The 26537-nt window shown below is 42.2% G+C and overlaps 1 protein-coding gene across 3 annotated transcripts in view; it reads left to right on the top strand.

Annotated features, from left to right (window-relative positions):
• The window catches only part of LOC126236114 (wiskott-Aldrich syndrome protein family member 3), a 282816-nt gene that overhangs the window by 240040 nt on the left and 16239 nt on the right, over positions 1–26537 (top strand). For all 3 annotated transcript variants that reach the window (XM_049945185.1, XM_049945183.1, XM_049945184.1), the window contains 2 exons: positions 9286–9474; positions 15591–16071. In XM_049945185.1, coding sequence (XP_049801142.1) covers positions 9286–9474; positions 15591–16071 — 670 coding nt within the window. The remainder of the gene's footprint in view (positions 1–9285; positions 9475–15590; positions 16072–26537) is intronic.

Here is a 26537-nt window from a genome sequence, read left to right as displayed (position 1 = left end):
TGGAACTGGCTGATATGTATACGGAGACGAGCCATTGTACAAGCATAGTCCTCGGTGCAGTTGACTTACAAGGAACAGTCGTAAGAAAATGATACAGACTGAAAAAGTAAGTAAACTGTTTATTGTTTCAAAAGTAATTGCTATAACTGTTAACACATTTATCCCACTGTGAGAGAAGATGGTCAATACCTATTTGGAAATAAGTTTGCGGTTGCCTGTGGAATCACATTTGTACCCCGGCGGGCACCTCTTTGTCTGAAGCAAATAGACAGGCACAAGTTCATAGGAAACTTCTACGGTGTGTTGAAACAACCTTTGCAACATGTGGGTCATCAAAGATGATTTTGACTATGCTGCCGGAAGTTCACAGGGAAGCCCTTGCACATCCTCCATACAGTCTCAATCTCACCCCCATGTGATTTCCATATTTTTAGAGTCCTGAAGAAAGACCTGCATTGCCATCCTGTCTCACAGTAGGATAAGTTTATTAACAGTGACAGGGATAACTTTTAAAATAATAAACAGTTTAGTTACTGTTTTCCCCACCTTGTGTTCTTTCTTTCTTCCTCCTCCTCCTCCTCCTCCTCCTCTTCTATATACACCCACCCCCCTTAGGCATTGATTTTGTATATCTCACTTTCTGCCATAGGCCATAGGATGGCAGACAGCGACTCCCAATCTATACTTCATCACAATAGGAAACATTATTTCAGAGGCATGAATGAATGGCTAAGACCCACTGCTACCTGGATTGGAATGTAATAAATTCAAGGTGGTTGTGCTGTATAATGGGGTTCAATTATATCCGTTAGCACCAAAAATATGTAACAGAAAACATTAAACTAACAGTAAGTTAATTAGTTTTATGTTGCATGCATAATTTGCACAATAAACTGTAATGATTTGGATGAGTAGCTTTACATTCACAATGCAAAGTAATGGCTACGTGCTGATCATTTATAAGGGTGTTTTTTTTAAAATCTGCAGATGTGAGTTAGGAATTCGTATGCACCACATTTTACACATTACAATAATAGAATAATTTCTATGGAATAGGAGTAGTTCTCCAATTTGTTTTCAAATTTTACTTTGCTGTCTGTCAGGCATTTTATATCACTCAATAAGTTACCAGAAATTTTAGTTGCAGCAGTGTGCACCCATTTTTTACGCTAAAGATAACCTTACTGTGAATGATGTCATTTTTTCCTTCTGGTATTGTAATTATGAACATCATTGTTCCTTTTGAACTGTAGTGGATTATTACATTTATTTACAACAGACTTCCTGAGGCAATAAATATACTGTGAGGCTGTACTCAGAATGGCCAACTCCTTAAACTGATGTCTAAAAGATGATTTTGAGTGAGCACCACACATTGTCCTTACAGCAGGTTTTTAGCAGTAAAGACTTTCTTTGTTAAAGATGAGATATCCCAGAACATTATCCCATACGATATTAAATATGCAAAGCTTGTCAACTTACTGATATGTCTTTCCCCAAAATTGGCATTGATTCTAAGTGGAAATGTGTCAGAACTAATTTGTTCCAAAAAGTGTGTTCTTACAGTTCAAATTCTCATTATTATGGACTCCTGAGGATTTTGAAGTTTCCATCCTGTTTATTATTTCCTTCCAATGTGTTACACTTACCATTGGTTGTAGTATCCTTACATGTGCAGAACTGGGTAAGTTGTGCCTTTCTACAATTGAGGATGAAACCATTTGCAGAAAACCAGTCAGTTAGACTCGTAAGAACATTGTTTACCAACCGTTCTGTTGCTGTATGTATGCTTGGATTGATTACAGTACTAGTGTAATCTGCAAAATGGACAAATTCTGCTTGTTGTATATTAGATGGAAGATAATTGACACACATGAGGATCAAGAGCTGACCTAAGATTGAGTCTTGGAGAGCCCCATAGATGATTCCTCTCCACTAAGAATAATATCCTCGGACTACACTGGTTCAATTACTAAGTGCAACACAACTTTCCGCATTCTTTTGGTTTCATATGACAGTACACCATTAATCCCATAAAACCTCAGTTTATCTAGGAAAATATTGTGATCCTTTCAGCCAAATGCCTTAGGTAGGTCACTAAAAATACGCAATAGAACTATATAGTTGTTTAATGCTTTAAAGTTTAGGCATTGAAATTATTACATAATTAACACTTCGTCATCCGGCAGCACCGCAGTGGTGTCGTGTGCTTACAAGGGAACCTCCCGTTCGCACCCCCCTCAGATTTAGTTATAAGTTGGCACAGTGGATAGGCCTCGAAAAACTCAACACAGATCAATCGAGGAAATAAGAAGAAGTTGTGTGGAACTATGAAAAAATAAGCAAAATAGACAAACTGAGTAGTCCATGCGTGACATATGCAACATCTAGGACAGTCTGAGCTGAGGAGCGCCATGGTCCCGTGGTTAGCGTGAACAGCTGCGGAATGAGAGGTCCTCGGTTAAAGTCTTCCCTCGGGAGAAAAGTTTAATTTTTTATTTTCAGTTTAGGTGACAAACTCTTTATATTTTGATCACTTTTTTGGGAGTGATTATCATATCCACAAGAAAACCTAAATCGAGCAAGGTAGAAGAATCTTTTTACCCATTCGCCAAGTGTACAAGTTAGGTGGGTCGACAACATATTCCTGTCATGTGACACACATGCCGTCACCAGTGTCGTATAGAATATATCAGACGTGCTTTCCCGTGGATGAATCGGTTGACCTATGAACTTGCGACCAAATGTTTTCGGTTCCCATTGGAGAGGCACGTCCTTTCGTCTACTAATCGCACGGTTTTGCGGTGCGGTCCCAAAACACAGAGACTAAACTTATTACAGTGAACAAAGAGGTCAATGAATGAATGAATGGACAGATCTTAACTTTGCGAAAATAAAGAAATTAAACTTTTCACTGGAGGGAAGACTTGAACGAAGGACCTCTGCTTCCGCAGCTGCTCACGCTAACCACGGGACCATGGTGCTCCTGAGCTCATTCTATCCTTGATGTTGCATATCTTGCACATGTACTACTAAGTTTGTATATTTTGCTTATTTTTTTCATAGTTCCACAAAACTTCTTCCTGTTTTCTGGATTGATCCGTGTTCAGTTTTTCAAGGCCTATCCACTGTGCCAACTTACAACTAAATCTGAGGGGGGTGCGATGGGGAGGTTCCCTTGTTAGTATCACTTAGTGGCCGGCGACACCTCTTCAGTATCTTTTTCATTCTGTTGGTGTTTAGGTAACAATAAGTTACACACGTCAACAATTTTTTAGTTTTTGTAAGTACTTGTGCACTTTCATCATGGCAGACAAGAGACGATAAGATTATTTACGATGAATGCGCGGACATCTTGTCTGACGTTCTGGAAGACTTGGCCGATTGCGAAGAAGACATTGGATATAAAAAAAGTGAATGTGAAACAGAATCATTGGAGGATAGTGAAATATGTCCAAGGAGAACACAGCGAACGCTACGGTTGCCAACTGATTCAGATGAATTAGATGAAGGCAGACTGTGATTTACTGAGGCTCAGTAATAAATTTGAAGGATCTCCAGGTTCGTGCATATTTCCCAAAGATAAACAGAGCATCGTGGATATGGTAGAATTATATATTGAGAACAATTTATTTGAATATATTAGCAACGAAACCAACAAGTATTACAGTCAAAATTGCAATAGAAGGAAACTGGATTTAAAAAATGCCAAATTTGTTGATGTTACGGGACCCGAACTTAGAAAATGGTTTAGGCTTGCTATCCTTATGGGACCCCCCATGAACCATGGACCTTACCGTTGGTGGGGAGGCTTGCGTGCCTCAACGATACAGATAGCCGTACCGTAGGTGCAACGACAACGGAGGGGTGTCTGTTGAGAGGTCAGACAAACGTGTGGTTCCTGATGAAGGGCAGCAGCCTTTTCATTAGTTGCAGGGGCAACAGTCTAGATGATTGACTGATCTGGCCTTGTAACACTAACCAAAACAGCCTTGCTGTTCTGGTACTGCGAACGGCTGAAAGCAAGGGGAAACTACAGCCGTAATTTTTCCCGAGGACATGCAGCTTTACTGTATGGTTAAATGATGATGGCGTCCTCTTGGGTAAAATATTCCGGAGGTAAAATAGTCCCCCATTCGGATCTCGGGGCGGGGACTACTCAGGACGACGTCGTTATCAGGAGAAAGAAAACTGGCATTCTACGGATCGGAGCGTGGAATGCCCGATCCCTTAATCGGGCAGGTAGGTTAGAAAATTTAAAAAGGGAAATGGATAGGTTAAAGTTAGATATAGTGGGAATTAGTGAAGTTCGGTGGCAGAAGGAACAAGACTTTTGGTCAGGTGAATACAGGGTTATAAATACAAAATCAAATAGGGGTAATGCAGGAGTAGGTTTAATAATGAATAAAAAAAATAGGAGTTCGGGTAAGCTACTACAAACAGCATAGTGAACGCATTATTGTGGCCAAGATAGACACAAAGCCCACGCCTACTACAATAGTAAAAGTTTATATGCCAACTAGCTGTGCAGATGACAAAGAAATTGAAGAAATGTATGATGAGATAAAAGAAATTATTCAGGTAGTGAAGGGAGACGAAAATTTAAGTCATGGGTGACTGGAATTCGACAGTAGGAAAAGGGAGAGTAGGAAACAATAGTAGGTGAATATGGATTGGGGCTAAGAAATGAAAGAGGAAGCAGTCAAGTAGAATTTTGCACAGAGCATAAACTTAATCATAGCTAACACTTGGTTCAAGAATCCTAAAAGAAGGTTGTATACATGGAAGAATCCTGGAGATACTAAAAGGTATCAGATAATATAATGGTAAGACAGAGATCTAGGAACCAGGTTTTAAATTGTAGGACATTTCCAGGGGCAGATGTGGACTCTGACCACAATCTATTGGTTATGAACTGTAGATTAAAACTGAAGAAATTGCAAAAAGTTGGGAATTTAAGGAGATGGGACCTGGATAAACTGACTAAACCAGAGGTTGTACACAGTTTCAGGGAGAGCGTAAGGGACAGGAATGGGGGAAAGAAATACAGAAGACGACGAATGAGTAGCTCTGAGGGATGAAGTAGTGAAGGCAGCAGAGGATCAAGTAGGTAAAAAGACGAGGGCTAATAGAAATCCTTGGATAACAGAAGAAATATTGAATTTAATTGATGAAAGGAGAAAATATAAAAATGCAGTAAATGAAGCAGGCAAAAAGGAATACAAACGTCTCAAAAATGAGATCGACAGGAAGTGCAAAATGGCTAAGCAGGGATGGCTAGAGGACAAATGTAAGGATGTAGAGGCTTATCTCACTAGCGGTAAGATATACAGCCTACAGGAAAATTAAAGAGACCTTTGGAGAAAAGAGAACCTCTTGTATGAATATCAAGAGCTCAGATGGTAACACAGTTCTAAGCAAAGACGGGGAAAGCAGAAAGGTGGAAGGAGTATATAGAGGGTCTATACAAGGGTGATGTACTTGAGGACAATATTATGGAAATGGAAGACGATGTAGATGAAGATCAAATGGGAGATACGATACTGCGTGTAGAGTTTAACAGAGCACTTAAATACCGAAGTTGAAACAAGGCCCCGGGAGTAGACAACATTCCATTAGAACTACTGATGGCCTTGGGAGAGCCAGTCCTGACAAAACTCCACCGTCTGGTAAGCAAGATGTACGAGACAGGCAAAATACCCTCAGACTTCAAGAAGAATATAATAATTCTAATCCCAAAGAAAGCAGGTGTTGACAGATGTGAAAATTACCGAACTATTAGTTTAATAAGTCACAGCTGTAAAATACTAACATGAATTTTTTACAGACGAATGGAAAAACTGGTAGAAGTCTACCTTGGGGATGATCAGTTTGGATTCCGTAGAAATGCTGCAACATGTGAGGCAATACTGACCTTACGCCTTATCTTAGAAGAAAGATTAAGGAAAGGCAAACCTATGTTTCTAGCATTTGTAGACTTAGAGAAAGCTTTTGACAACGTTGAGTGGAATACTCTCTTTCAAATTCTAAAGGTGGCAGGGGTAAAATACAGGGAGCGAAAGGCTATTTAAAATTAGTACCGAAACCAGATGGCAGTTATAAGAGTCGAGGGGCATGAAAGGGAAGCAGTGGTTGGGAAGGGGCGAGACAGTGTTGTAGCCTCTCCCCGATGTTATTCAATCTGTATATTGAGCAAGCGGTAAAGGAAACAAAAGAAAAATTTGGAGTAGGTATTAAAATCCAGGGAGAAGAAATAAAAACTTTGAGGTTCGCCGATGACATTGTAATTCTGTCAGAGACAGCAAAGGACTTGGAAGAGCAGTTGAACGGAATGGACAGTGTCTTGAAAGGAGGATATAAGATGAACATCAACAAAAGCAAAATGAGGATAATGGAATGTAGTCGAATTAAATCAGGCGATGCTGAGGGAATTAGATTAGGAAATGAGACACTTAAAGTAGTAAAGGAGTTTTGCTATTAGGGGAGCAAAATAACTGATGATGGTTGAAGTAGAGAGCATATAAAATGTAGACTGGCAATGGCAAGGAAAGCGTTTCTGAGGAAGAGAAATTTGTTAACATCGAGTATAGATTTAAGTGTCAGAAAGTCGTTTCTGAAAGTGCTTGTATGGAGTGTAGCCATGTATGGAAGTGAAACATGGACGATAACTAGTTTGGACAAGAAGAGAATAGAAGCCTTTTAAATGTGGTGCTACAGAAGAATGTTGAAGATTAGGTGGGTAGATCACGTAACTAATGAGGAGGTATTGAATAGGATTGGGGAGAAGAGAAGTTTGTGGCACAACTTGACTAGAAGAAGGGATCGGTTGGTAGGACATTTCCTGAGGTATCAAGGGATCACAAATTTAGCATTGGAGGGCAGTGTGGAGGGTAAAAAGCGCAGAGGGAGACAGAGAGATGAATACACTAAGCAGATTCAGAAGGATGTAGGTTGCAGTAGGTACTGGGAGATGAAGGAGCTTGCACAGGATAGAGTAGCATGGAGAGCTGCATCAAACCAGTCTCAGGACTGGACGACAACAACAACAACAACAACAACAACATCAACATCCTTATGGGAATTGTAAAAAAAGCAAGGGTTGATGATTACTGGTCAACGAATCCATTGATAGACACACTGATATTTCACAGAACGATATCTCGCAACCGATTCAGACAAATATTATCATTTTTACATTTTTTCTGACAACAACAATAAACCGGAGCACGTGATACATTTCCTCATGAAAGATATATGCCAGCACTGGACAACATCTAGTAAAAACAGTGATGCAACTATTGACACCTTCTTATGCAAAGTGGCATCACCTGTACATGGATAATTATTATAACAGTGTACAACTTGCAGGGAAGTTACTTGAAAAGCAAATAAGAGTTTGTGGAATGATTCTGCGAAATAGAGGATTTCCGGAAAAATTAAAGTGCGCAAAAGTCTGTGTGTTGGAAGCTTGTCATCAACAGAAAGGCGACAAGTGGCCGGCGACAAGCCAAGTAATCCGAATTCGCACTGCTGGTGCCAAGCGAATAAATTTGTACTAGACATGTGGACGGCAAATTTTACAGGTACATAGGTGAAGTCTTGGTACAAATATGCAGTTTGTGAGCTGCAATGCCATAGGTTGCCACTAGGAGAGCAAAACAAAATAGTGCTGCCCATTGAAGAAAAGTTGTAATGTATCATAATTCACTTTTGGCAGCAGTGGAAATTTTGCAGTTGTCTGGCCAATGCAGACAGTCAAAGAAGTTGTCTGAATTGGCCTGACACAGCTACATTTCCACTGCTGCCAAATGTGGGACTTATCAAATGGTACTCCACATTATCAAAGGGCAGTGCAATTTTGTTTTGGCTTCTTTAGTGGTGTGCTATGGCTTTGTGGCTATGGATTTCAGTATGTACCAGGACTGCATCTGTGTAACTACAAATAAAAAACTAACTATGTAACTTTATTTTAAAAGGTGATAGTTAAAATTATGACTGCCCTGTGTATTTGTTTTAATTATTTTTATTATTATGCAGATTGTTTCAGGAGAGTGTGGTTTTTACAAAATTGAGGCTAACCATTCTCATTGAAGGAAAAACCTATTTCTTTTGAGAGTTTTTCTACAAGATTCAAACTGTGGTACTGAATATCTCATTTACATATAAATGAGAGTTAAGGCACAATGATGGCTTCTCAGGCTGTCAGATGTGTTGTTATAGTTGAGAAAAACTTAAGATTACAAGCAGTAATAGTAGTAAAAATTAGCAGTGGTAAAAGTAGTAAAGTTTTTGTCAAAATTAAGACAGTCTCTGAAAAATATCATAAGTAGTTTTTTTATTGGTATGACCATCATCTCTGTCCCATATGTAGCTAACCAAATTGGCATCACTGATTTTAATTTTCTGATTAAATTAAATGGAATTTGTGTCATGACAATTATTGAATGCATAAATGTTAATTAGCAATAATGAACCCAGAAAAGACAGATATTTCCAATCTAAATGTCCATCCAAAGTATAAAAGTAGCTATGGCAATTTAATCATGCTGTGAAATCCCCCTCCCCTTTCTCTTTCTTCTGTTTCACTTCAAATGCCAAACACACAGAAACTGAGGTCTTCGATTGTGGGTGGTCCACCTACTCTTTTTGAAACTTGGTCATGTCATTAGTAAATGGAGAAAAAGTTAGCATTTAGCATTTTAAATTTCTCAAAGAGCTAGTCATTTATTTTTTGAATTTCTAAAACTTGAAAGGATGGCAGGGGGCAGATTTGAACTAAATTTCCATTTGCTTAAATTTTCAGTGAACAAAATCAAAGTCCTTAAAAATTTCAGCCGTTTTGATTGATAATGGATAATTGAACGGACTTTCATCTACATAAAATCAATATTTGCAACCCTGATACTTATATTCTGTATATTGACTATCATTTATAGTAAATAAGCACTGATGGAACATACAGAATTGGAGATCCCATCCACAGAGAGAGAGAGAGAGAGTTGCGCTGCATCAGTTTTTGTTGTCACTTGTTTGCTATAATTGATAATACTGAACTTATATTACTGTATTCTATTTACATAAAGCAGATTCATTTATGTCAGACAGTTACAGTAGTTAATGAAATTTTTTATATGCATAGTGTTATTCTGGCACTGAATATTCCATGGCCCCTTTCATAATGGAAAATATGATTGTCATTATCAATGTGTGTGAATTATAGTTGTTCCTGTACATGAAAACTTCACTTCTCACATTGCATTAGTAACTTAACTTTATCTTTTACAGACCAAATTATGTTGGAGGGTATGATGAAGCAACGTACCAACAGCACTACGCACAAGGGCAGACGTTGCCCAATGAAGGCTATCCAACTCCCAACAATCACACCCCTAGCCGTAGCAATGGCCCTAGAGGGGTGTCTCAGAGGCCATCAGTGCCTCCACCAGCACCACCAAGCAACAATTCTAGCAACAGGTACCATTCAGGATTCACTTACAATGTATAGATGCTGACTCGCAGTACTCATTTACTCCCTTCGCAGTATTCATTTTTCTTGTTAGCTTTTTAACATAAAGGTAATATGAGAATCTGATTGGCCAAGTGGTTTCTTTATCTTTTTTTTCCCTAATTTTGCAGTATTCAGTAAAAAAAAACACACACACACACACACACACACACACACACACACACACACACATACACATTCTCATATCCTTAGCCCCTAACCCCCCCACACGCGCGCACGCACACTGTGTGCGTGTGTGCGTGTGCGTGTGTGTGTGTGTGTGTGTGTGTGTGTGTGTGTTTGTGTCAACACACAAACTATTAGATGAGTTGTCGCATTTATTTTACTCCTAAATTTTGTTCCTTTTAAGTAAAGAGCATCTTTCTATTAGAAACTTCAATGCTTCAATGGATAAGACCACTGTCAGTGGGTGCCCTGAAGTGGTATTGTGCCAAGAGTAGCAGCAAAAACATAAGTGGATGCAAGACAATGAAACATTTAGAAATGACCAGTGGTTCACGTTCTAAACATCACTGCCAAATCTTTAACCTTACCCAGCTGGTACTCAACTCTTGTCAACCACAATTTTTGCATGTTAACTTCTTTCCCAGTCCATTTCACATGCTCATTTCTTCCTTTGTCCTTCGAATTCAGTCCCTCTTCCTTTCTATTTTGCTTCCCTCATGCATTTGTACTTTCCTTATCTTTTCTTTATTTTTTAAATAATTCTTCTTCTTCTCCTCCTCACTATTCATTGGTTCACTCATTTTTACAAAGCATTGACATAATAATGGTTTAAACAGCAAGTTATTTTATTATTCTTTGACATTGTCAATGGGAAGATACATGTTGTGTTGATTTAAATTGTGTGGATAAAAATCCTAAATACACATCTACACAGATATTATGCTATCGATCATTCAGTGCGTGGCAGAGGGTACCCCGTACCTGTACAGGTTCCTGTTCCTTTCATAAATAAGGCAAAAGAAAAATGACCGACTATATGCCTCCTTATGAGCTCTAATTTCTCGCATCTTATCTTCGTGGTCCTTAAGCACAGTGTTTGTTGGAGGCGGCAGAATCGTTCTGCAGTCAGCTTCAAATGCCAGTTCTTAAAATTTTCTCAGACGTGTTCCTCGAAAAGAATGTCACCTTGGTTCCAGAGATGCCACAACTGTAAGACTACACAACTTAGTCACAATTATTAGCAGCCACTAGTAGTATGTACTACAGTTATTAGTGATAACTGACTTGAGTGAAAGTTTACGTATCAAAATGGTGGAGGGAGGGGGTGCCAAATTATAACTAACTTATATGGAAATTTTTTTCGAATTAACCCTGCAAAAAACCCTCCTAACTATTGTACAGGTGTTCAGTACAACTGCCCAATGTTCTTTGCAACAGAGTGAAGGATACAGATTTAGGTCAATAAGTTCTACACAGTCTGTTTTGGTATAGAGCTTGTGTCTGATATTAACACACGGATGTCGTTTGTGGATTTATGTTTATATACAACTTGCACACACATCTGCAGTCTCAGAGAACTGAAACCACACTGCGAGCAGCATCACCAGTGCATGATGGGAGTGGCGACTGGGTGGGGGCAAGGAGGAGGCTGGGGTGGGGAGGGGGAGGGATAGTACGCTGGGAGTGGCGGACAGTGAAGTATTGCAGTTTAGATGGAGGGCAGGAGAGAAGGTGTGGAGGGAGGAAGGGCTAAGTAGCGGAAAGGAGAAAAATAAATTCAGACTGGGTGTGGCGGTGAAATGATGGCTGTGTAGTGCTGGAATGGGAACTGGGAGGGGGCTGGATGGGTGAGGACAGTGACTAATGAAGGTTGAGGCCCTGAGTGTTACGGGAACTTAAGATGTATTGCAGGGAACTTTTCCACCTGCGCAATTCATAAAAGCTGGTGTTGGTGGGAAGGATCCATATGGCACAGACTGTGAAGCAGTCATTGAGATGATGGGTATCGTGTTTGGCAGCGTGTTCAGCAACAGGGTGGTCCACTTGTTTTTTGGCCACAGTTTGTCGGTGGCCATTCATGCGGTCAGACAGCTTGTTGGCTGTCATGCCTACATAGAATGCAGCACAGTGGTTGCAGCTTAGCTTGTAAATCACATGACTGGTTTCACAGATAGCCCTGCCTTTGATGAGATAGGTGATAGTGAACAGACTGAAGTAGGTGGTGGTAGGAGGATGTATGGGACACGTCTTGCATCTAGGTCTATTACAGGGGTATGAGCCAGGAGGTAAGGGATTGGGAGCAGGGGTTGTGAAAGGATGGACGAGTATATTGTGTAGGTTCGGTGGACGGCGGAATACCACGGTAGGAGGGGTGGGAAGGATAGTGGGCAGGACATTTCTCATGTCAGGGTATGACGAGAGGAGAATGTAATTGCTCCAGTTCCAGATGGTACTGAGTTGTGAGGGGAATGCTCCTCTGTGGCCGGACTGTGGGACTTTGGGAGGTGGTTGGAGATTGGAAAGATAAGGCACGGGAGATTTGTTTTTGTACAAGGATGCGAGGATAATTATGGTCAGTGAAGGCTTCAGTGAGACCATCAGTGTATCTTGAGAGGGACTGCTCTTCACTGCAGATGCGATGACCACGGGTGGCTAGGCTGTACCGAATGGACTTCTTGGTATGGAATGGGTGGCAGCTGTCGAAGTGGAGGTATTGCTGGTGGTTAGTAGGTTTGATATGGACGGAGGTACTGATGTAGCCATCTCTGAGGTGGAGGTCAACATCTAGGAAGGTGACTTGTTGGGTTGACTAGGACCAGGTGAAGCAAATGGGGGAGAAGTTGTTGAGGTTCTGGAGGAATGTGAATAAGGTGTCCTCACCTTCAATCTAGATAGCAAAGATGTCATCAGTGAATCTGAACCATGTGAGGGGTTTAGAAGTCTGGTTAAGGAGGATTCCTCTAGATGGCTCATGAATAGGTTAGTGTAGGATGGTGCCATGCAGGTGCCCATAGCCGTACTGTGGATTTGTTTGTAGGTAATGCCTTCAAAGGAAAAGTAATTGGGGGTGAGGATATAGTTGGTCATGGAGACAAGGAAGGAGGTTGTTGGTATGGAAACCATAGGGCGTCTAGAAAGGTAATGTTCAATAGCAGTAAGGCCATGGGCATTAGGAATGTTAGTGTGCAGGGAGGTGGCATCAGTAGTGACGAGCAGGGCACTGTGTGGTAAAGGGACAGGAGCTGTGGAGAGTCAGTCAAAGAAATGGTTGGTATCTTTTATATAGGAGGATAGGTTCTGGGTAATAGGTTGAAGGTGTTGGTCTATGAGAACAGAGATTCTCTCAGTGGGGACACAGTAACAGGCCACAATGGGGCATCCTGGGTGGTTGGGTTTATGGACTTTGGGGAGCATGTAGAAGGTGGGAGTGTGGGGAGTGGTGTGTGTGTGTGTGTGTGTGTGTGTGTGTGTGTGTGTGTGTGTGTGTGTGTGTACTGCTGACAGAGGCCTTAATGGCCGAAAGCTATAATTGTGTGAATCTTTTTGTTGTGCGTGTCGTGACTCAGCATCTCCGCTATACGGTGAGTACCAACTTTCCTTCTCTGGTATTGTTACATTCCATCCTGCATTTTCCATTGTTTCATTCTAGTTAGGGTTTTACATCCAGTGGATGGACGGTTGCGCACAACATGCACATTCACGTCATAGAGCATTGCAAATCATGTTGTCATAACAACCATCATATCTCGTAAATGATTCAAGGCATTGAAATTTATTTATTTATTTTTTGAGACCTGGAAGTAACCATTCAACAGCAGAGTGTGATCGGCAGCTCCGGACGCCCACAGACATCCATAGCACTGTAGGAAAACACACATGGCACTTGTACACATGTCCACAGCACCTGGGAAATGTCTTAGCAGGATGTGTGTATTCACCCACAACAAAGAAATGTGGCGGCGCGCGCGCACACGCACACACACACATCTCCCCAGGGGGTCCACAACTCTTTTGTGGATACGTGCGTAGCGAGCATGGGACCCCGAACTAATGTGGCCCTCCTTCCTTTCCGGGCTGCATACCTTCATTTTCCTCATCCTTCCCTATCCCCCATCTTCGCCCCCCCTCCCCTCCCCTCCCCTCACCTCTGGCTCTTTCCTTCCCTTTCTCCCCCTCTAGGAGTATGGTTTGTGCCTACGTCCGGAGACGGACGCTCGTAAATGCAACACATTCTTCGCCTTCTCTGCTTGTATGTCTTCATCCTTCCTTTGTCCTTCTCTTTTCCTTACCTCTTCTCTTTACCCTTTTCTCCGCTGCGGCATTTGAGACCTCTCTTCTTTCCTTTCCCTTTCTTTGTTTTTCCCTTTCTCTTTCTTCCTCCCTGTGCGTGTCTGAAAGCTGACCCACGCATTTTTGTGCGTAGCCGGTGACGGGGTATCGCGTAATTCCCCGCCCCGGGTAGACAGGTAGGACACGTACGTACCCCCTGGTAACGGCCAGGCCCAGGGAGGGGTGATTACCCGAGCTGATACCTTCTGAAAGTGCCGATTGGTCCCTCCATCCGTTTGTCGGGAGGTGTGACCTGAGGTGTGAACAATCACCTAAGGCGGGAGTGCCCTCAGAGAGGGCCCCCACAAGGGAGGAGCGCGCCATCGGAGACGCCGATAATCATGGGGGATTCTTCCGCAATGGTTTCCTCACCTTCCTCTATGTCTGCTCACAAGCGTAAGTTCACTGAGTCTCAGCCACAGACAGTTCTTCCATCGTTGCCACAGTTCCTTGTTGTTTCTCGGTCTGACGAAGGTCACGACTTCTCCACGGTCAACCCTTTCATTATTCAGAAAGGAGTCGACACAATTGCAGGCCCTGTAAAGTATTGTTCCAAGTCTTTCACCTTGTTGTTAGAAACAGTCAGTGCCCTCCAGGCACAAAAATTGCTGCGTACTTCACTGCTCCACACCTTCCCTGTCCGGGTTGAAGCGCACCGCACTTTAAATTCCTCGCGTGGAGTCGTTTATACACGCTCCCTCGATGGATTGTCTGACGAAGAAATTCAGCACTACCTGTCTGACCAGGGTGTAATGGCTGTTCATAGTGTTATGAAAAGGGTTGACTCGAACATCATTCCAACCCGCACTGTCTTCTTGACATTTGACAAAGTTCAACTCCCATCGAAAATCAAAGCAGGCTATGAGATAATTTCCGTTTGCCCTTACGTCCCAAACCCTACGCGTTGCTATCGGTGTCAGCGGTTCACACACACACACACACACACACACACACACACACACACACACACACACACACACACACACACACACACACGAGAGAGAGAGAGAGAGAGAGAGAGAGAGAGAGAGAGAGAGAGAGAGAGAGAGAGAGTTTTGTGTAAAATCGTCAAAGTTTACTTGTCATTCTTTTTATGAAGTTAGAAGGGAGATGGCTCATACTGTGATGTAACCTGATAACTTGAAGAAAATAACTTCAGTGTGGGTGAGAGATGGGACATGAAGAGAATGATATGGTGGTTGGCGGTTGGTTGTACTGGTCCTTGAACTTCAATGCATCCACAACACCTGCATCTACCAAGAATCACTTTCATTTATATGACTGTTAACTTTCCTCTGGTTGCAGTTCCTTCGAATCCCATTGCAATGAAGGCTTTGCTTTCTTGTATACACAGTCCTTATGCGAGAAACATTTGTCCTGCATTGAATCTGAAAAATTTCATGACATCACACAGTGCTTTTGCTTTCTACATCAAGTGAGTTTTCATGATGATTAAAATTATTTAGCATCTGTTGTAACAGTTTGTTCCTGAGTATGTGAAACTTTGAGTGGTCTGTTTAATGGTAATATAAAACACAAAATGATGTAGTTAACCACTGGCTGAAATTTTATATAAATAATGTTTTCAGTGGGTGCATATTAATCCTGCTCTCCAAAGTTAAGTTGTTCTTACATTTGTCACTAATCTTCATCTGACTGCTTGTTATGTAAATATTGAGATACTTTGTTTCTATTAAATTTAAGTTACATTTCTTAATCATGCAGTATACAGCAGTTAAATAACCAGCAATTTGTTTTATCAATAAAGCAACTTTTGTTTCCTTTTCAGTACACCAACCGTGTCATCCGCTACAAATACGCCAACACGTGGCCGCAGCACAAGCACAGGGCGTGAGACATTGCCTCCACCTCCACCACCCCCAGTGGATGTCCCATTATCACCACCCCCAAGTGCAGGCCCATTGTCTGGAGGCGAGAGTGTTCCAGACAGTCCTGCACTGCAGCGGGCAGTTTCACCAGAACGACCACCATCCGATTTGCCACCCCCACCACCTTCACCTGATAGACAGTTACAACCAGCCCCTCCTGTCCCATCTCCCCCACCACCACTACTTCCGATGCGACCTCCTTCACCGTGTGATGTGCCACCACCCCCACCCCCACCGCCTCCTCCGCCTGTTATTGCTACTTCTAATGGGTTACCAAATGGCCCAATCTCTCCTCCACCAGTGACAACTCCTGCCCCTCCACCTCCCAACTCACCACCCCTGCCAAATGGTGACATTGGGAAGTCTCCGAATAAACAACAGGTATGTATCAAAAAAGTTGTAACGTGTGAAACTGTGTAAATTGGCTTAGACTCAAATATTTGTAAGAGTTGTCTGTTTGTTTATTGATTCTCCCCTGTAATTAATTATTTCTAAATCATAATTCTGTGATTTGTGAAGTAAATGTTCCTGGAAGTGTGGTTGGTGCATATATAAACTATATAGTATCAGTAAATGCGAGGGCTTTATTCTCGTTGTTAATGTTGGGCTAATTTTTTTACGGTGTATGGTTTCTAGTAGTAATATCGTCAGGATAAACTTTTGATAAAGAAAAATTTAACTCCCAATTGGGAGATACTCATGTGACTTTTAATTTGGAAATTTGGACATTGTAATCTTCCATTGATAGTCACAGTCGTTTTTCCATGTTTGGCATTAACGCAAAAGCTAAAGATTTTTCTCACCAGCAGCTGAGCAAATGTTCATCGTCCATATTTAAATTTACACAATAGAGAGAGATAAAAAAAATACACAAGAGCACACAGACACAGTAAAAGCAGGATCCAAATGGGAAATTGTGTGAAGCTGTCCTTGAAGTCAACCATTGTACTATGCAAGATATTCTACAACTGGGCGAGTGTAGTTTAAGTTAAAGCCATATTTTGGCCATGGCTATTAACCTGCATGGGTAGTCGGTTCATGGTCACTCTTATATAGGATGCGATAAAATTTGTTGCAGCAGAGTTTGTTTATTGCTGTGGTGCTTTCCTTTAATGGCACAAAAATGCCAGTGAAGTGCTGGAATTTGGGATGGTGGATGGAAGAAGAAAAAGAAGAATAATGCAAAGCAGCTCACTGAAAAAGTATGAAAAATGCTGAATACAAAAAGGAACACAATATATTATTAGTGCTGAACATGGTACAAGATGTTGATGTGATCACATCCAGATAGGGAAGGACTACAAAGGAATAAAATCACAATTTTTGTAGTTAGCATTATCTTCAGTCGGAGTGATATCCTAGACATTACGCCAAAAAAATTTAGTGTAGTCAAAAATGGCACCAAAATTCCACATCAAACAGTAGTCTTAAAACTATGCAACAGGTGTTCAACTTTCTGATGCATACCTTTTCAACTATTTGGGGCTGATGCCAGTAAAAATACAGGCACAGTCAGCCTGCATGAAAGTCTGTCTTCCATAATTTTACATTACACTTCCTCGATGTTCTTTGTAATTCCTATTTGTCTCCTAATGTTTCCTACAGAACTAAGCTTCTTGTTAAAGACTGTAGTTTATTTATCTATTTATTTATCGAATGGTGACAACAGCAAATATTGAGAAATGCATACAGTTCACAATTATACATTTAAGGATTTAGGCACAAAGCTAATATGTCAAAATTCTTCAAGTTAATAATTGAATAACACTAAAAGAAGGACATTTAAACGATAAAATTAGGACTTTTAATTAAAACACACATTTCGCTAGATTTACACTTGTTGAATGAAGACAGTTGATAGCAGAGGGAGTGGCATTAACAAAATCACTGAATGGTCTGGGGTGCTGCTGTCTCAGAGGACAGTCTCTGACAGTATGCTGGATGGTTTGTTGTTGGGTCCTGCAGTCACAGGCTGGAGAATCTTGGCGTCCCCACTTGTGCATTGAAGCATTGCACCTAGTGTGATCAGTTGTGTCCACTCCTTTTCAGATCAAATCCTGATAGACTGGCACAGGGATCTTAAACACGTTGATGTTTTGTTGTTGCAGCATTCCATCACCTGCACCACTCTTCTTTCAGTCAAACTTCTTGTTGGTTTTATCCATTATGCCACAGCGGAGTGCGTGATATCAAGCGCTCTGGAGGGAGTCATTGAAGACTGTATGAATTGGAGGGTCGTATGGGTAGTCGGGATGATGCAGCTTCCTCCATTCATGATTGATTGCTTCTTGGCTTCACAGTTCAGGTAGTGGAATATTACTGATGGTGTGCAGCCAAGGCATCAGTGTGGATTTTAATTTATCCATAATAATTCTCATGTATTCGTTCAAATGTATGTCTAGTTTTCTTGTATGTGTTGCCATACTGGGTCGCAGTATTCAGTTACTAAGTATACTACTGTCAGAGCTCCAGTCCATAGATTGAAAGCTTCAGCATCCCAGGTTGTGCCATCCAGTTTCTTTGTGATTTTATTTTGAGTCTTCAGCTTTTAGCTAGGTTTTTCCAGGAATTCTTATATGTTAACTACTTATCAAGTGTGACACAAAGGTGTTCAGGCTGGAAATTGTGTCTAATCCTCTGTTGGCAGAAATTTACATTGGGCTTTTGGTTTGCTATTCTGTTGCTTAAGTGAAATGCGTAGACTTCTGTCTTTGTTGCATTTGGTTGGAGTCTCCATGCTTCGTAATATGCGCTGAGATTTTCTAAGTCTGTAGACAATATAGTGTCTCCTTCCTCGAGTGTGCTTGTTTGTATGGCTTTGATAAGGAAACTGGTCCAGCAAAATGTTTTACTAGTAGTGTTTGGCATGTCCCTGCTATACAGGTTGAAGAGCCAGGGTGCTAGGACAGATCCTTGGGGAAGCCCATAATATGCTGGACAGTCGCCACTTTTGTCCAACACTAACCTTGAAGTAACAGGTGGTTAACCTATTTCCCACAGAGGTTGTCAATTTCTTACTTGGGACATTCTTTTTTTTAGCTCCAGTAGTAGTCCACGTAGCCACATAGTATCATATGCAGCCGACAAATTAACAAAGGCTACGGATGTCTCTAGTTTCTTCTGGAAACTTCTAAAGAAACAGAGATTCTGTGTAATAGGTGTAAAACAAAGTGTAGGCCTATAAATAGAGAGATGATGAATGAAACACATTTGGCTGTCAAGAGAGCAATGCACGCTGCCTTCAATGACTACCATAGCAGAATATTGTCAAATGACATTTCACAAAATTCAAAGAAATTCTGGTCATATTATGGGCTGTTAGTGGTACCAAAGTTAGCATATGGTCCTTAGCGAATGAGACGGGAACTGATATTTAGGGTAGCAAAGCAAAAGCTGAAATGCTCAACACCGTTTCCAAATTTTTCTTTACAAAGAAAAACCCAGGAGAATTGCCCCAATTTAACCCTTGTACAACTGAAAAGAAGAGCAAATTTTGTATTAGTGTCAGTTGTTTGGGAAACAGCTGAAATTGTTTAAACTGAACGAAGCTCCAGGGCGCGATGGAATCCATCAGATTCTATACTGAATTTGTGGCTAAGTTAGCCCCCCCCCCTCCTCCCCTTGTAACTATAATCTATCATATATTACTTGAACAAAAAACCATGCCCAGTTCCTGGAAAAAGGCACAAGTCACACCCATCTATAAGAAGTGTAGTAGAGGTGATCCACAAAACTATCTTCCAATATCCTTGACATCAATGTATTGCAGAATCTTGGAACATACTCTGAGCTCTAATGTAATGAGGTATCTTGAACAGAATGACCTCCTCAGTGCCAACCAGCATGGATTGCAAAAACATCGATCATGTGAAACCCAACTCGCATTTTTCTCAAATAACATACTGAAAGCTTTGGATCAAAGCAGCCAAGTAGATGTAGTGTTTCTTGTTTTCTGAAAAGCATTTCACTCAGTACCACACCTATGCTTGTTGTCAAAAGTATGATCATATGGGGTATCAAATGAAATTTGCGTCTCGATTGAGAACTTTTTGGTAGGGAGGACACAGCATGTTATCTTGGATGGAGAGTCATCTCTAGATGTAAAAGTAACTATGAGTATGCCTCAGGGAAGTCTGTTGGGACCTTTGCTTTTCATATTGTATGTTAATGACCTTGCAGACAATGTTGTTGTTGTTGTGGTGGTGGTCTTCAGTCCTGAGACTGGTTTGATGCAGCTCTCCATGCTACTCTATCCTGTGCAAGCTTCTTCATCTCCCAATACGTACTGCAGCCTACATCCTTCTGAATCTGTTTAGTGTATTCATCTCTTGGTCTCCCTCTACAATTTTTACCCTCCACGCTGCCCTCCAATACTAAATTGGTGATCCCTTGATGCCTCAGAACATGTCCTACCAACCGATCCCTTCTTCTAGTCAAGTTGTCCCACAAACTCCTCTTCTCCAGAGTCCTATTCAATACCTCCACATTAGTTATGTGATCTACCCATTTAATCTTCAGCATTCTTCTGTAGCACCACATTTCAAAAGCGTCTATTCTCTTCTTGTCCAAACTATTTATCATCCACATTTCACTTCCATACATGGCTACACTGCATACAAATACTTTCAGAAATGACTTCCTGACACTTAAATCTATACTCGATGTTAACAAATTTTTCTTCTTCAGGAACGCTTTCCATGCCATTGCCAGTCTACATTTTATATCCTCTCTACTTCGACCATCATCAGTTATTTTACTCTCCAAATAGCAAAACTCCTTTACTACTTTAAGTGTCTCATTTCCTAATCTAATTCCCTCAGTATCACCCGACTTAATTCGACTACATTCCATTATCCTCGTTTTGCTTTTGTTGATGTTCATCTTATATCCTCCCTTCAAGACACTATCGATTCCGTTCAACTTCTCTTCCAAGTCCTTTGCTGTCTCTGACTGAATTACAATGTCATCGGCGAACCTTAAAGTTTTTATTTCTTCTCCATGGATTTTAATACCTACTCTGAATTTTTCTTTTGTTTCCTTTTGTTAATAGTAAAATCAGGCTTTTTGCAGATGGAGCAGTTATCTATAATGGGGTGCTGCCTGAGAGAAGCTGCAGAAATATTCAGTCGGAAGATTTCAACATGGTGCAGAGATTGGCAGCTTGCTCTGAATGTTCAGAAATGTAAACTTTTGCATCCCACAAAATGAAAAGACATAATATGCTGCGACTGTCAATGAGTCATTGCTGGAATCTGCCTCCTTATACAAGCATCTAAGTGTAACACTTTGTAGGGATGTAAAATGGAATGATCACATAGATTTAGTCATGGATAAAGCAGGTAGTAGACTTTGGTTATTGGTAGAATACTGGGGAAATGCAATCAGTCTACAAAAGAGATTGCTTACAAATCACTCAGAACCATCTAGAATATTGCTCAGGTGCATAGGACCCTTACGAAATAGGTAAATAGGTTTAACGGGAAAAATTGAACGGATACAGAGAAGGGCAGCATGAATGGTCACAGGTTTGTTGAATCCACGGGAGAGTATCACAGAGATACTGAAGGAACTGAACTGGCAGACTTTTGAAGACAGGTGTGAACTATCCTGAGAGAGTATACTAACAAAGTTTCAAGAAACAGCTTTAAATGATTACTCTAGAGATGTGCTATAACCTCCTATGTATCACTCCCAGAGCGATTGTGAGAATGACGTTAGATTAATTTGTGCATGCATAGAGGCATTCAAACAATAATTCTTCCCATGCTCCATATGTTAATGGAAGAGGAGAAACCCTAATAACTGGTTCAATGGGACATACACTCTGCCGTGCATCTCACTGTGGTTTGCAGAGTATAGATGTAGATGAATCCAACCTCATTGTAGGATGTCAAGGCTAGAACCTATTCACAGCAGCTGTGTTGGCTTCTGAACCCAGCCTGATATGTTGGAGTCATACAGTGGAGCTTCAATCTTGTGCCATTTATAACTGTCTCATATCTTTGCATGTATTTCCAATGTACTATATTCAGCAACAAAATCACTCATAAACTTTTTAAATTCAGACACTGAGTCTCCAAGAATATGCTTGGTTGTCATAGAGGAAGTGTTGCCAGTTTCTGGCTAGTGAACTCATATTGGCTAGTGAACTCATGTTGGCGGCTAGTGAACTCATGTTGGCGGCTAGTGAACTCATGTTGGCGGCTAGTGAACTCATGTTGGCGGCTAGTGAACTCATGTTGGCGGCTAGTGAACTCATGTTGGCGGCTAGTGAACTCATGTTGGCGGCTAGTGAACTCATGTTGGCGGCTAGTGAACTCATGTTGGCGGCTAGTGAACTCATGTTGGCGGCTAGTGAACTCATGTTGGCGGCTAGTGAACTCATGTTGGCGGCTAGTGAACTCATGTTGGCGGCTAGTGAACTCATGTTGGCGGCTAGTGAACTCATGTTGGCGGCTAGTGAACTCATGTTGGCGGCTAGTGAACTCATGTTGGCGGCTAGTGAACTCATGTTGGCGGCTAGTGAACTCATGTTGGCGGCTAGTGAACTCATGTTGGCGGCTAGTGAACTCATGTTGGCGGCTAGTGAACTCATGTTGGCGGCTAGTGAACTCATGTTGGCGGCTAGTGAACTCATGTTGGCGGCTAGTGAACTCATGTTGGCGGCTAGTGAACTCATGTTGGCGGCTAGTGAACTCATGTTGGCGGCTAGTGAACTCATGTTGGCGGCTAGTGAACTCATGTTGGCGGCTAGTGAACTCATGTTGGCGGCTAGTGAACTCATGTTGGCGGCTAGTGAACTCATGTTGGCGGCTAGTGAACTCATGTTGGCGGCTAGTGAACTCATGTTGGCGGCTAGTGAACTCATGTTGGCGGCTAGTGAACTCATGTTGGCGGCTAGTGAACTCATGTTGGCGGCTAGTGAACTCATGTTGGCGGCTAGTGAACTCATGTTGGCGGCTAGTGAACTCATGTTGGCGGCTAGTGAACTCATGTTGGCGGCTAGTGAACTCATGTTGGCGGCTAGTGAACTCATGTTGGCGGCTAGTGAACTCATGTTGGCGGCTAGTGAACTCATGTTGGCGGCTAGTGAACTCATGTTGGCGGCTAGTGAACTCATGTTGGCGGCTAGTGAACTCATGTTGGCGGCTAGTGAACTCATGTTGGCGGCTAGTGAACTCATGTTGGCGGCTAGTGAACTCATGTTGGCGGCTAGTGAACTCATGTTGGCGGCTAGTGAACTCATGTTGGCGGCTAGTGAACTCATGTTGGCGGCTAGTGAACTCATGTTGGCGGCTAGTGAACTCATGTTGGCGGCTAGTGAACTCATGTTGGCGGCTAGTGAACTCATGTTGGCGGCTAGTGAACTCATGTTGGCGGCTAGTGAACTCATGTTGGCGGCTAGTGAACTCATGTTGGCGGCTAGTGAACTCATGTTGGCGGCTAGTGAACTCATGTTGGCGGCTAGTGAACTCATGTTGGCGGCTAGTGAACTCATGTTGGCGGCTAGTGAACTCATGTTGGCGGCTAGTGAACTCATGTTGGCGGCTAGTGAACTCATGTTGGCGGCTAGTGAACTCATGTTGGCGGCTAGTGAACTCATGTTGGCGGCTAGTGAACTCATGTTGGCGGCTAGTGAACTCATGTTGGCGGCTAGTGAACTCATGTTGGCGGCTAGTGAACTCATGTTGGCGGCTAGTGAACTCATGTTGGCGGCTAGTGAACTCATGTTGGCGGCTAGTGAACTCATGTTGGCGGCTAGTGAACTCATGTTGGCGGCTAGTGAACTCATGTTGGCGGCTAGTGAACTCATGTTGGCGGCTAGTGAACTCATGTTGGCGGCTAGTGAACTCATGTTGGCGGCTAGTGAACTCATGTTGGCGGCTAGTGAACTCATGTTGGCGGCTAGTGAACTCATGTTGGCGGCTAGTGAACTCATGTTGGCGGCTAGTGAACTCATGTTGGCGGCTAGTGAACTCATGTTGGCGGCTAGTGAACTCATGTTGGCGGCTAGTGAACTCATGTTGGCGGCTAGTGAACTCATGTTGGCGGCTAGTGAACTCATGTTGGCGGCTAGTGAACTCATGTTGGCGGCTAGTGAACTCATGTTGGCGGCTAGTGAACTCATGTTGGCGGCTAGTGAACTCATGTTGGCGGCTAGTGAACTCATGTTGGCGGCTAGTGAACTCATGTTGGCGGCTAGTGAACTCATGTTGGCGGCTAGTGAACTCATGTTGGCGGCTAGTGAACTCATGTTGGCGGCTAGTGAACTCATGTTGGCGGCTAGTGAACTCATGTTGGCGGCTAGTGAACTCATGTTGGCGGCTAGTGAACTCATGTTGGCGGCTAGTGAACTCATGTTGGCGGCTAGTGAACTCATGTTGGCGGCTAGTGAACTCATGTTGGCGGCTAGTGAACTCATGTTGGCGGCTAGTGAACTCATGTTGGCGGCTAGTGAACTCATGTTGGCGGCTAGTGAACTCATGTTGGCGGCTAGTGAACTCATGTTGGCGGCTAGTGAACTCATGTTGGCGGCTAGTGAACTCATGTTGGCGGCTAGTGAACTCATGTTGGCGGCTAGTGAACTCATGTTGGCGGCTAGTGAACTCATGTTGGCGGCTAGTGAACTCATGTTGGCGGCTAGTGAACTCATGTTGGCGGCTAGTGAACTCATGTTGGCGGCTAGTGAACTCATGTTGGCGGCTAGTGAACTCATGTTGGCGGCTAGTGAACTCATGTTGGCGGCTAGTGAACTCATGTTGGCGGCTAGTGAACTCATGTTGGCGGCTAGTGAACTCATGTTGGCGGCTAGTGAACTCATGTTGGCGGCTAGTGAACTCATGTTGGCGGCTAGTGAACTCATGTTGGCGGCTAGTGAACTCATGTTGGCGGCTAGTGAACTCATGTTGGCGGCTAGTGAACTCATGTTGGCGGCTAGTGAACTCATGTTGGCGGCTAGTGAACTCATGTTGGCGGCTAGTGAACTCATGTTGGCGGCTAGTGAACTCATGTTGGCGGCTAGTGAACTCATGTTGGCGGCTAGTGAACTCATGTTGGCGGCTAGTGAACTCATGTTGGCGGCTAGTGAACTCATGTTGGCGGCTAGTGAACTCATGTTGGCGGCTAGTGAACTCATGTTGGCGGCTAGTGAACTCATGTTGGCGGCTAGTGAACTCATGTTGGCGGCTAGTGAACTCATGTTGGCGGCTAGTGAACTCATGTTGGCGGCTAGTGAACTCATGTTGGCGGCTAGTGAACTCATGTTGGCGGCTAGTGAACTCATGTTGGCGGCTAGTGAACTCATGTTGGCGGCTAGTGAACTCATGTTGGCTGGTGACTTGTTGAGTCGTGCAATAGTGAGTGCAGCCACCACACCACCCTAACAAACATAAAATGAGCTCACCTTCTGGATTTGTGAAGAGGGGGAGTGGCCCTTCAGTGACAGGGGAGCAGGTAAGGGTGAAAGCATTTTGTGAAGAACTGAAAATATACTTATTATGCAGATGATGTGTTACGACAGAGATGTCACACAGAAATAGAGCAAGGGTTTCGTGATAGCACATTTTAAAGACTTTAGTGTTCAAATCTGACATGATACAGTTCCAACAACTACATATTCTACTCATATATATACTTTGCACCACACACTGTAGATCGTAAAGATTGACGGCAGTGGTAGAGGGCATGAAGCAACCTTTCATGAACCATAACTTTCTTCCAAATTTTCATTTTACACAATATTCAGAAATTCACTGAGCCAACTTTTAATAAGCTTGTAATGTCAGTCGTGGAAATAAACTCTCTTTTTCACATCTCTTTCTCTCTCAAGCCTAAAACAACATTATAATGGTGGTGAGCATATGAAGTGTGGCTCTTAAGACAAGCATTAAACAGTAACAGCAATGGTGTTTCATTAAGCAGATGTCCAAGTTTTTGCTTATAGTTTAACCATTTACCTGCTGTGATGTTTTTGGTTTAATTAAACATATTCATCAATTTTTACTTTTATCTGGGTGAGTACAGAGGATGATCTCTCAAATTAGCATGTTAGAAAACAGCTCGATTACCTAGTACCCAGATATGAATTTCAATTGTTTGATTAGTTTTTACTTGCTGTTACACATCTGTGATTTTTTAAGAACTGATGAAATTTACCACCACAAATTACTGCAAAAACATTGTATTGTACAATATTGTCCTTCACTTAGATAGATTTTAGACAAAGTATTGGAGAGGTTTTAATCATAAATGCCAATTACGTATGTTTTTGATCAAATTTTAGGGGGTTTTAACATTTTCCTCAACTTTGCATTTTTTAAGTCTGGACCACATGAAAATGTAAAATAGGGGTTTCATGGTATTGAATTCTGTGAAGGACAAGTCATTCCAGTAGTCTGAAGCACACACTGAGCAGTGAAAGTGGCCTGTAACTTGAGGGGTCAACAACTGGCTTTCGGGGCTTTAGGATTGCTAGTGTATGCTATCTTGAATTGTTGAGGCACTTCTTCAGTCTCGAGTATATCATTGTAGAAACTTTTCAGCCAAATTATTCCATGTTTCCCAATATGTTTTATAAATTCAGAGAAGATGCCATCCTGTCCTGCTGCTTTCTTCATTTTCAGTGTTTTGATAACCTTACCCCTCTCTTTCATCAAAGGGGTCTGATAAGGTGGTGGTATCATGAACATAGCTATTGACTTAATTTAGTTCACCCTTTATCATTTCTTTGGTGACTGAATCAGCAGAGACCTTCTCAGCTCATCATTTGATGTGTAATGCTAGTTCTGATGGCATTAACTTCGGTTGCTGATTGCAAGCAATGGTTGCAGTGCTATGTTTCCTCAGTA

The sequence above is a fragment of the Schistocerca nitens genome, chromosome 2 (genome assembly GCF_023898315.1).
Source record: "Schistocerca nitens isolate TAMUIC-IGC-003100 chromosome 2, iqSchNite1.1, whole genome shotgun sequence".
In the NCBI taxonomy this organism is placed as follows: domain Eukaryota; kingdom Metazoa; phylum Arthropoda; class Insecta; order Orthoptera; family Acrididae; genus Schistocerca; species Schistocerca nitens.
This window is presented reverse-complemented; position numbering and strand designations above follow the sequence as displayed.